The following is an 11676-nucleotide window of genomic DNA, read 5'->3' on the forward strand; positions in this document are numbered from 1 at the left end:
AATAAAATGTAAAAGTTCGCCGTGTCCGTTCTGGCGGCTTTCCTTTTACGGTTAATTCGGGCGCGTGCGCAATCCAGGAGCGATTTCTGCGTTCCGATAACAAAACGCTGCGTTAAAAGAAGGCCAGATTGGTCTAGTATTAAAAACCAAGTAAGGCACCAAATAATCAGCTGGATACAGAAACCTTTTAATTATCCCTTATATACTTGTAAAAACTAAGCACTGAATAAGCAAACAAACAAACATTACACATAGAACAATTTGTTTTATTGAACACCACTTCCTCTGAATGTACGGATATTTCTGATATATGCTCATTAAAATTATTAGATAAGTTGTCATTTAGATATATTTGTACAGATGTTACCAAAGGACTTAAACCAACGGGTGTTCCTGAAATTGAGCTGAAATCCTTTCCGTAATAATGTACAAAGTTCAACATGCACAACATACAGTAAACAATAGCAAAAAGTGTAATTTTTACAATATTACAAGTTTACAGTTTTCCATAATGGGGTGTTTTTTTTTTTTTTTGACAGGCGGAGAGTAGACCAGGGCCACAAACACTTATTTCACATCTAATCTTCTCTAATTCAAATTTATTACCTTTTAAAAAACCAGCTCTGGTCTGAGTTCTTCACACATCTGCGTTGTAACTGAAAGATGAATATTTGCTCCGAGCAAACCAACCAATCAAATCACATTTCCAGGAATGAATAACTAAAAAAAAAGGTCATTACAATAATGAACCTGATCGCTTTAATTAAACCTGAGGCTAAAACACAAGAATGTTGGTGTGCATATGTAGAGGTATCGATTTTGCAAGGCATCAGCTGCCATGCAACCTCAGGGTGGAGCATCTTTCAGGAAGGATGAAAACATTTATACACTTATGACCATGGGGACAACGACCTGCAGATGTGTGAGCTTCACTGAAGAGGGCTAATCGCCAAACACTGTAATGGACACCATGCCTTGATTAAGCTACTCTGATCAGATGGTATTTATGACCTGTTAAGCACATTGCACCTGACCTGAATGAATAGGGAAACCCCAGATCCAAATTGCTCTGCATCTGCAAAATGCCCGCATGCCATCCGCAGGGTTTCCGGAAAGCTCTGCCTAAGCTGCAGGGGCCACATTCCTATTGTCTAGCCGTACAATCCAGTGCATCAGACAGAAAATAAACACGTAGCCCATCAGCACATGGCCGAGTCCTAAAGGCGTCCTGTCATCCGCACACACACGTCCATAAACCGGAAGAAGAGAAGACACTCGCAGTCAAATTGTCATACAACTGCTGCCCATGGAATAGATATACACGCTTAACATACATGTGCATGATATATGTCAAGACACAGATGGGGATGGAATGAGGAAGTGGGAAGGTACGTCCAATCACATGGCAGATATCGGGGATCACGTGACCTCTGGCATCTTGACATTTCTGTCCTGATTTGGGATCGCTTGGTGCTGTGCGACTGTTGGCTCCATGCTGTTATGAAAGGAGGTGGACCCTGTGTGTTTGTCTTCTTGTCGCTGTAATCCCCCCCAAAAGAAATTAAATAAAAAATGTGACACCACCCCTTTAGGTCTGGACCATGTTCCCTTAACTATCAACATGTCATCGGCAGTAAAAAATGTCTGTCCAAGCGCTGTCACTCCGTCTTTTCCATCTTGCCGTCTTTTGACTGCGGCTCCGACGTCTTCCTCAGCGGCACCTTCTCCGAGCTGGCGTTTAACTGGCTCGAGTCGGGCGTACCGCTGTTTTTGCTCGCTGAGTGCTTCTCTAGGTAGTTCAGCATCTCGCTTAAAACAGTTTGAAAGGTGCTGAGTGCCGCGCAGATGGCGGGTGTGCCGAATCCGTGGGTTATCAGGCTGTAAAGGAGAACATGCTCAGTCAGGCTTTCTGTGCAGTTTCACTTACACTACAGGAACATGCATAGCAGTCACACGCACACGCGTAAAGAGGAGCAAATTACAGGCAGTGCTCGAGTTAGCAAAGTCCTTAAGTCGCCATTAAGTCATGGGTTAAAAACACTGGTTTGCAGTAGCGAATGCATACATGTTTGTGCCCATCGGCTTGATGTACAGTATAATATCAAATTTAATTACTTTTATTATTGCTGTATAACTATTATTATGTATTATGTACAGTTCTTATTATTTTTCCGACTTGCCTACAGTTTGACTTGAAGACAGATATAGTTAACGGATCTTGTTTGTAACCTGGGGACTGCCTATACACTCACAGAAAAAGGGTAAGAATGTGTACCTTTGCTCATCACTGGGTCTGTACCCTCAAGGGTCTGCCAATTGTACCCTTAGCTGTAGATAATTGTACTTTTTAAGGTACAGAAATGGACTCTGGGGAACATTTCTGTACCATTAATGGTATATTAATGCTGTTTGTACATTTGTGCTGTTCCTCAGAGTCCATTTCTATACCTTAAAAGGTACAATTACAAGAGTACAGCCCCAGTGAAAAGCAAAGGTGCAAATTTTTACCCACCTTTTGAGAGTGTATCGAGCTGGATTATTTAATAACAGCCATAAATTAGCTGATCCTTCAAATGCACAGAAAGTTTGAGCATGTCTGTGTCCAAAGCTGACATTTATTTCCGTAGTACAGAGCATTCTTTTGAAATTATATGGTGTAAAATTATACATGCAACCAGCTGTATTATTGAAGGAAGAAAGCAGGGAGCTACATTAGCAGGTAATACAAGCATCTGTCCAAGATTTGGTTCCTGACCGCATTTAAATACTGATATAAAGCCATCGGCAAGGAGACCATGCAAATCTAACCGACATGGAATTTCTACGGCGGCCTCACACACGCAATTCCATCCATTTTCCATACCCACATGTCCTACGCAGAGACACAGGTCTCCAGAGCTTAGCTCAGAAGCAGCGGGCACTAGGCATGGAATAAGCCCGCATGGGGCAGCAACTCATTGCGGTGACGTGAAACTGACTTAAATAAATCCACACTTATCTAAAATATATCCGGGACACACAGAATTCACGGAAGCACTCATGCAAAAAGGCGACTTACACCTTTGCGCAAAATTTACACTTTATCTTCTCATGTGTTTCATTTGCGCTCCCTGCGACGCATCACCGGTGTATTTTTGGCTGAAGGTGCTATGATGTGTTTCATGGAGCGGAGTGCTTATGTCAGTCAGGAACTGCCTGTACTACACTTCACAAAGTGAAGGGGAAAATGGCCCCTTAAACAGAAAGAGTAAAACGCCAGTGAGCGCAGCATTTAGCAAAGATACGTCTTTCCCAAGGAAATGACTAATGGCCGGAGATGACTAAGACTAAGACTCTGTTTCATGACCATGTCTCAAGAAAGTGTTAAGGTGCATGAAACTGAGTAGCAGGCCAAGGTATTTGCAATACAAGGGCACCATTCCTGCTCCTTCAGGTTACATTAGCTGTGATCAGACAGAACCCAGACGCTTCAGCGTCACACACAGCCTAAGAGCATTTCCCTGGACTGACCTCTAGGAGACAGAAGAGCAGGCAAAGGGAAGAGATTCCGCATAATGTTACAGAATCCTCTTAATGTTCAGGCAAATTAATTTTTACTCACGGACCAAGAAGATCATATATGAAGATAAGCACCTAATATCGTAGCCTACCTGAAGTGAGTCAGATGTCTCTGTATATCCAGGTCGAGTATTGGCGTTGGTCTTGAAGATCCAAGAGGAGATCTGTCTTGACTTAACAAATCTTGAAATTCTTTGCAAATTTGCCTGAAATTGGGGACGAGATAAGTGATTAAAGTTCAGTTCAATGTAGCAAAGCAGTTTTGAAAAGTGGGAAAGGGCATTTCTCCGCTCGGTTACAAACACGGCTATTAAATTAACCCGTTAAACAGTAATAAGTGACGCAGCCTTACTTTGTCGCTAAAACCATCTTTTTCCTCGCTGTCTGCTCTTTCAGTTCCGTGTGCTGCCTGGCCAGATGCTCCCCCACCGCTTTCGTAGGAAACTCGGTCTCGCAGGTGTAGCCGAAGTCTCGGGCCAGGTGGAGGGCTTCGCCTGAACGGAGCAGCTCATTAACGGCCGGAACCGGCAACGAACCACCCGAATGCGAGTAACGGCGAAGGGAGCTCACCTTCCACCAGCGAGGTCAGGAGAGTCACATTTGCTGCTTTCCGTCTTCCTGCCGGTAAATTCAAGCCCAGTCTGTCAAGCTTCTCCCGCAGGCAGCGACCCCCGTTTTTGGACTTTGCTCTGTTGGCAGGTATGAGCGAATAAGCCCGGACGCACAGATAGTCGCTAAAATGTAATATATATATATAAAATATGAAACCTTCATTCACTCTGTATCATCAGCTGTCATTCGCTAGCAGGTATCATCGGTATATCCGTCGTTTCCCTCTTAAATCTCAGTGATTAACAATAAAGTTACACAATAGCGGTTATCTTTTAATCTTTAAATTATGCTACAACGTCCATTTATTGTTATTATTTTTAAATCTAGGTAAATAGGTGAGCTTTTATTTTTACAATACATTTATTGTGTTTTATCGCCTGTATTGTGGTTTCCTTGGTCTGTTTTGGGGGGATTTCAACATTCCGCGTTCGTGTTCGTTAAACACACCCTTTTAAAAAGTATTGCAGAAATTATTGTTAATGTCGTCGACACATGTAAATAACAAACATTTCAATGACCGCCGTAAAAACATCTAAAATAGGCCTAAGCTATTAAAATACAAATAAACTAACCGAAACTAAAAGGACACTGCTATCACCACACTAGAGCTACTGTATACTTTAGGCCTAACATTGAAAGTGAGTCTCATGACCCACTGAATAGGTGAAATATTCGCCAATAACTACTCCGTTATTCTCCGCTACTAAGCGGTCCGGTGGAGCGGGCCTCCGGAACAGGTGCAGCTTTACCTCCGTAAAATCCCCCCAAGCAGGGAGGCGTTCAGGCACTCCGGTGGCGACAGCCGTCTCTTCACTTCAGCGATCGTCACCTTGTATTTCGAGGTTGAACTCAGAAGGGAGAGCCGCCCGGGTACCGAGCAGAACAGATCCGTGGGATTTACCACGCAAGTGCCACCTGAAACCAAGACAAACGGAGCGCCGTGAACGGAAAAGCCCGAAGCACGAGGACAAAGGGCCGACCGTCAAACACCAGTGAACGATGCTGGTAGAAGCAGCTGCTTGCTTATCAGTCTGCCTGGTTGTAGGCCTATAACCAAGTGTAAATTCTTAAGCGCGACATATTGCAATTGAATATAATTGTGGCACAAGGAATAATATAAAATCACCCTAGCTTACTTTTAAATGGAAACGCCTGTCTAAGTCCCTCTAAGACGGGAACAGGCCCATTCATGGACTTGGTCATGGCTGGTGCAGGACGCTCACAGCTACCAGTGTGTCTGATGTGGCAGACTGCTACCGCTAAGGATCCGCTGGAGATGATGTAGGAAAGAATAAAGTACATCTGATGTCTTTGCCTAATTTGACTAGCAAAGTTCAGCAGAATAAGCCCTTACGTCAAATTGCATTTAAGCATGTTACTGGCTTCGCATTAATACCTCAGCCTTGGCGTGTCAGGCACCTCTAAGCGATTTGACAAAACCAAGATCTCTTAAAGCACGGAAGTTCAGATCATATTAATTCCCCAAAAATGTTTTGATTCAAAGTAGTTTGTATTTTATGTTGCCAAGGGCAATCGAAAAAGAGCTATTGCCGGTAGTCTGGTCCTCTTTTTAGGGCCCAGAGGCTATAGTTGTGTTTAAGCTGCTGAAATTTGCCTGGGGCGGCGCGGCTGAATGATCACAAAGCGAATCAAGTGCTTTTTCTGCGAGTTTGCCACGAAACTTTACAGGAAAAAAAAGACATAGGGCAAATGTCATTTGGTTTTCTTTATCTCAGCCATACTAATCGCACCAAAGCAGTGCGACACTGTTGCACCAGGAATACAATCAACACAGCCTGTAAACAATTAAACTAATGTCACACAAATTCTAAATAAAACGGCACTGTCACAAAGTACTGATACCGAGAGATTATCGAGTAAAGGACACCGGTCGAATTCCGAAATAAAAAAGAAAAACTAAAGGATATTTAATTACTAAAAAACATATACGACTTTTCTAAGTAGGATCCTCGTTTCTTGAGTGATTTCTTTTGAAAAAGGTTATCTGAATATTCAACGAAGGCAAAGCTTCAGTCTGTATGAACAACATTAATATGATCTCTACTGAATTTGGGACTGAGAAGCATTAACATATCAAAGCAAGTGCCCGAGGCTAGAGAAGCTATCGATACAGGAGCACTAGGTAAAGCAAAGATTATTGGTTCTGATGGTAAGAACAGTGAAGCTTCGGGCTAAATCCTGCACACCATTAACTGAAAGTGATAGCGATGGGATCCCAGCGTCAATCCCAAAGAAAGCCCAATACCTAGACAGAGTTTATTAAAAATGGAGAACCCCGGGCACGCGCCGCCTTATGTAAAGCTAAAGTGTGTAAAACTGTTATGATTCACTTTCATGGGCGGAACAATAAAATAGGTAGAATATGAATCTTTGGGTGTTTCTTTAGTTACCCCTTTTGAAGGCGAACAATACCTAAAATGCAAATAATTAACGCCGTAATTATTGGGAGTGCACTGCTGGTGTGTGCGTGGGTGTGTCTGTGTGTGTGTGTGCGAGCGCGCGCGTGTTTTCCTAAAGGTTTATTTCCATGTACCCACTTAATTTTTATGCTGCATGGTTTATGTTATTTGTTTTTCCTGATTATTCACTAGGTACCTCCTTCATTCTGTCATTAACATACAGTTTGTTTTTTATTCATGTTCCCCGGCCGGTATGTCAATCGATGTCTGGGTTATTATTATTTTTTTTTATAGCTGTCATATAAGCACACTTTTTATGTTCACACACCTACACAATAGGAAGAATGGAAGTCAACAGGTATAGTTATTAGAGTATCATGGTTCAAGTCGGTCTATCAAATAATAGTTCAATTAGATAAATATGGTAAGATTGTGACGTAAGATTATAATAAAACAGACTTGTTACTATTAGTACTATTATGACATAATATGACAACGGCAACAATAAATAATAATAATAATAATAAGCGCTACAATTCGATTGAAATAAAATATAGGCGCAATTTCACTAAAGTTTACTATGTCGTTTATATGGTACAAACCTTACAAATTCGTCCCCTATTAACAGTGTGGAGTGGAGTAGCAGAGACCGAACCCTCGCGCATTGCGTCACCTGCGGGGGGGATTCTCCGCTTCAAATAAACGGCGAAAATGGGAATTGTGTCATTTTGCATTTTTCAACGCAAGGTATTATTATCACAAGAAATAATCAGTCGTCCATAATTATCACACCCGAAATACACTGCTTTTAATTTTAGCTGCATCTCCCTAATTAATACCCAAAGAAAATAGGCCTCTGTCACCCGGAGACGTAGTTGCTGGTTAACGCGCGCGGTCAGAATTCACACGCAGTCCGCATTTAAACACCAACGCAGGAATAAAAATCATGTGGGGAGGAAAAACAATCAACGTTCTATTTAAGAATAATGTTTATATTCCATTTTTTGATTTGATTATATTTTAGAGATAACCTTCACATCGCGTGAATGAAAATGACAAAAAAGTAGAAGAACATCTTACCTCGCCGAATGACTCCACCTTGGCCGTTTAATACAAGTCCACACTGGGCTTCTACTGACCCCTGACAAAAACACACGCATCCATAAATTAACAAAGCAACACGGCATATACTGAACACAGCCGACTCCTGCCATACCATAAACACGTTTTCTTTCACTGAGGACTAGCCGGCTTTCTGCGTGGCATCATTACGGTTCTCTAGTTTGCCTCAAGTAATAATCACTATCAATAGCCCTTCTTTAGCTTATATTGTAGGGAATTCGGGAACTAATCTTTTCAATGGACAGTTTGTAGTAAATCTCGCTCTTTGCGGAGTTACAGTGGAAAACTGTTTAACAATAAATGAATAGGGGGGAATACAGGGTTTCCTTTATTTTAAATCCTCAGCGAGGAGTTGTTGTAAGCCTTAAAAACAAACTCCGGGCCCATTTTCCCGTATTCTGCCGCTAAAGTGATTATAAAATCAATATACAAAACCCAGAGATCAAGCATAAATTAAACTGCTGACGAGCAAAAGGTATGGCACTTTCCTTTGTTAAGCATAGCAAATCTTTTTAGAGAGCTCAAAGATGCGACTCTGCCTGGCCGAGAATGCTTACATCTGTTCATCATTCTTTATAGAAGCCACGAGGACGCACATTTAAGTTTCCCTTGTTATTCTTCTAGAATGGATAAAAAAATTATTCGCTTCGTTCCTACTCTCTATTATATGTTTTGTAGGCAAACATATGCACAGGCCTATGTGTTTGTAGGTATAATTGTGATCTCCGTAGAATATATATTATGTACATAGAAAAATAAAAACATCTAATCTGCTTATTAAAATGTTCATATAAAATATTGTATAATATTTTTTTGTCTTGCAATATATATTTTTTTGTAGCTCCTAGTATTAAACTGTGGTATTTAATTTAATATGAAGGTTATTATAAATAGAAAATAATTACAACACATCATGCTATCGACATTTTAACTAATTTCCACCCTTTGTAACTTATCGCCAAACCTGATCAGATGTCATTGCATAAATAACCAGTTGAGTGACATTAAGTCGTAAATTGGATAAACTACGGTGCTCTTTTGCGACGGATTTGTCTTTTGTCCAGACTTTTTACAATCGCCTAATCCCGTCTTTTAGAGGAAAAAAGGGAAAACGGCGCGCTTTTCATTGAAGAGAGAGGGTGAGCGTGCGGATCGAAAAAACAGCAGACGCGCACAAGGTGGTGAATTAATTTTAACTTTTCACATCGAAAGGAAAATGTAAATAATATAGTTCGAAAAAGAAAAACAATAAATCTCTCGATTCGATTATAAATTAAAAATAATAACTGTATTAAACAGGCATTTGTACATTCTATATTCTATATTTCCGATTGTGATTCTCCTACATCTTATTTGTGCGTTATTAACCCGATTAATCAAATCGTAGACGATTGTGCTCCCCGTTCCCCAAAACCTTGGAGATGATTTGATATATTGCGGCCATAAGTCTATAGGTTACAAAAGGTAATTGTATATGAATGCGGCTCTAGATTAGTCGCAGCCTTGTCACTTTTATAAAAAAAAAAAAAAAAAAACTGCGTGTAGTTCATCGTGCTTGAACAACTGGGGGAAAAATGCTACAACTCATTTACCTGTAAATCGTCAGCTCCTGCAGGCTGCAGACCTAAACCGGATCCGGGTAGGAGTCTCTGGTCTGGGTGCATGCCATACTGAGAACCGTGACTCATTAGCGAAAGATCATGCCGGCGGTAGGCATCAAGACACCCTAACTCTCTCCTCTGTTCGTCGAGGCACGAAGATTTTAATGCTCGGGCGTTGTGAAGATTTATAAAATCGGCAGGTTCTCCGTGGTGTATCTGCTGGTAGTACTGCTGGGAATGGTGTAGAGAGTTCAAGGAGTAGGCATCGGGAGTAACCGCTGGGTGACTGTGTTGGAACTCGTAGTGGAAGGACTGGTGGTGAAGTGGTGTATACTGATGATTTGTTGAAAAATAAGGGGACGCAAACTCGGTTCCTGTAGCGGGGTACGTTAGTGGAGACGAGGAGGAATAAGCGACAGATGAGTTGGCCACTGATTCCAGGCATCCGAGTTGCATCAAACGGTAACTGTTTGATCCGTCGTGACGTATCTGTAAAGAAAAAAAGGAAGAAAATATTAGGAATGTCATTTACAATACCTTGCAGCTATCCATGTGTAGTCTGTTTGCTCTATGCACAAAAAAACTAATGCTTAAAAACGAAGGTAGAAATCCAGCCTTCCAAACACAATTCAAAGTGTGATTTTAAAGTACCTGATGGTTTTGTCATATCGCGCTACTCGGGAAAAGCGTTCTTACGCGCATCCGCACAGCCCCTCCAGTATTTTATGTCTATCATTTGACACGAGGCGTTTTTTCTCTCCCCTGAAAACGCATGTTTTCTTCCCTCGTTGTTTACAGACTTAAACATCATTGTCCCAACATTGTCATTCACAGTGCAGCAGGTAAATGTCGATTCTCTCGTATCTTTTCAATAATGAAAAAAAAATCCCATCGCCGTTCATTTCTGTTGTATTATACCGCTACACGCGCATAAGCCCAGTTTTTTCCTTTCACAGTGATAATACAACCAGATTCATACAGTAATAGCGGTGTGACACATAACACGTTTTAATCCCATTCACAGACCTGTTTTTTTCTTTCTGCTACCGTATTATTAAATTTCGTTACGGCAACTGCTGTAAACTAAGATGAACGATTCTCGGTGACAGATGTCATAACGTATTTTCTGTCTTTCCGTACTTTATTACCAATAGATTTTAATTAAATATAACAGAGTGCAAATTAAGAATAAAATGAATTAAAATACCTCCGCATCGTGGACCAGTCCCGGAAAGGTTGTTGACATTTTCGCGATCCAATAACCCGGTTTGTTGCGCTATAAATTCAGTTATTTTAAAATCCAAAATAGATAGTCAAAAATAAGACTTCCTCTCTCGGAGCCGTTAAAACCTGGATGAAATGAATTTCCCCTCTGCACAAAAGCGGCTGCCTGGTTGAGATTTTGTACTTGCTGGGTATTTCTTTGGCTGATGTCGTAGGTCCCTTGGTAATATAGAAGTTTTGAAAATTAAGCATCAGCACAGAGGAATGGGAGGACAATAGATGGAGGAGCTTCATCCCAGGAGACAAGGAATAAATATTGTATCTTCGCCTAATAAGGAACCAAGTGCTCTTTCAACATTTTTTGTGATTTTTTGCGGACATTTCTTTTTGACCGTTTGTGTTTTCTTTGCTAGGATGATTCTGGTTTCTTCGATGTACCTTCACGGCAACCATTGACATTACATTTTTTGGATTTTCAACAGAACTGTAAGTTGCATTTTGTGGATATTGCACTTAAGTTAATTGTTTTGAAACAAATATTTTTTCCTTCGTTAATATAAATTAGACAATCACCGTTTTATCATTTATAATACTTTTTTAAGGGATATCCTAAAGGATCGCTGATGCTATAGGCGACGTTTTAACCAGCAACTAGGAAAGCAAATAAACTACGATTTATACTGTTTTTAAAATTATATTAAATAAGTTAGAGATATTATTAACACAGTCATGTCTAATACGGATATATGCGTAATCATTTATTTTGCTAAAAGTAAATTTGTGGGGATTTGAGTGTATTACGGGGGTTTATTTGCAACAAATATATCGAAAATGTTTTATTTTTAATGCGATTTGTTTATTTTGCCTACTTTAATGAACGAAAAACATGATTTTAAAGTGAATAATTTGCCTATATTCGTGAATATTAAAGAACAGTGTATTTTATCACATTTTTATGTACGTTATTTATGCCCCGTGAGTGTGTCTGTGCTTGTGTGTGAGTGTGTGTGTGTGCGTGTGTGTGTGTGTGTGTGTGTGTGTGTGTGCGCGCGCGCGCGCGTGTGTTTCAGCTGTCCAATCGGTTTGTAATCTGCATCGGGCGACTAAACATGAAACTTTTCTGTAAAATCTGTACTAAT

General features: G+C 40.6%; 1 protein-coding gene across 1 annotated transcript; it reads right to left on the reverse strand.

Moving 5' to 3' along the window:
* Positions 1 to 10559, reverse strand: tfap2d (transcription factor AP-2 delta (activating enhancer binding protein 2 delta)). Its single transcript, XM_048986342.1, has 8 exons — positions 10521 to 10559; positions 9305 to 9802; positions 7671 to 7731; positions 4920 to 5085; positions 4129 to 4247; positions 3911 to 4052; positions 3651 to 3764; positions 1 to 1878 (listed from the first exon to the last, which is right to left on the reverse strand). Exons 1-8 carry the CDS (start codon positions 10557 to 10559, stop codon positions 1659 to 1661), a joined length of 1359 nt encoding a protein of 452 aa, XP_048842299.1. The 3' UTR covers positions 1 to 1658.
* Positions 10560 to 11676: the final 1117 nt, after the last annotated feature.

The sequence above is a fragment of the Brienomyrus brachyistius genome, chromosome 19 (assembly GCF_023856365.1).
Source record: "Brienomyrus brachyistius isolate T26 chromosome 19, BBRACH_0.4, whole genome shotgun sequence".
NCBI lineage: Eukaryota > Metazoa > Chordata > Actinopteri > Osteoglossiformes > Mormyridae > Brienomyrus > Brienomyrus brachyistius.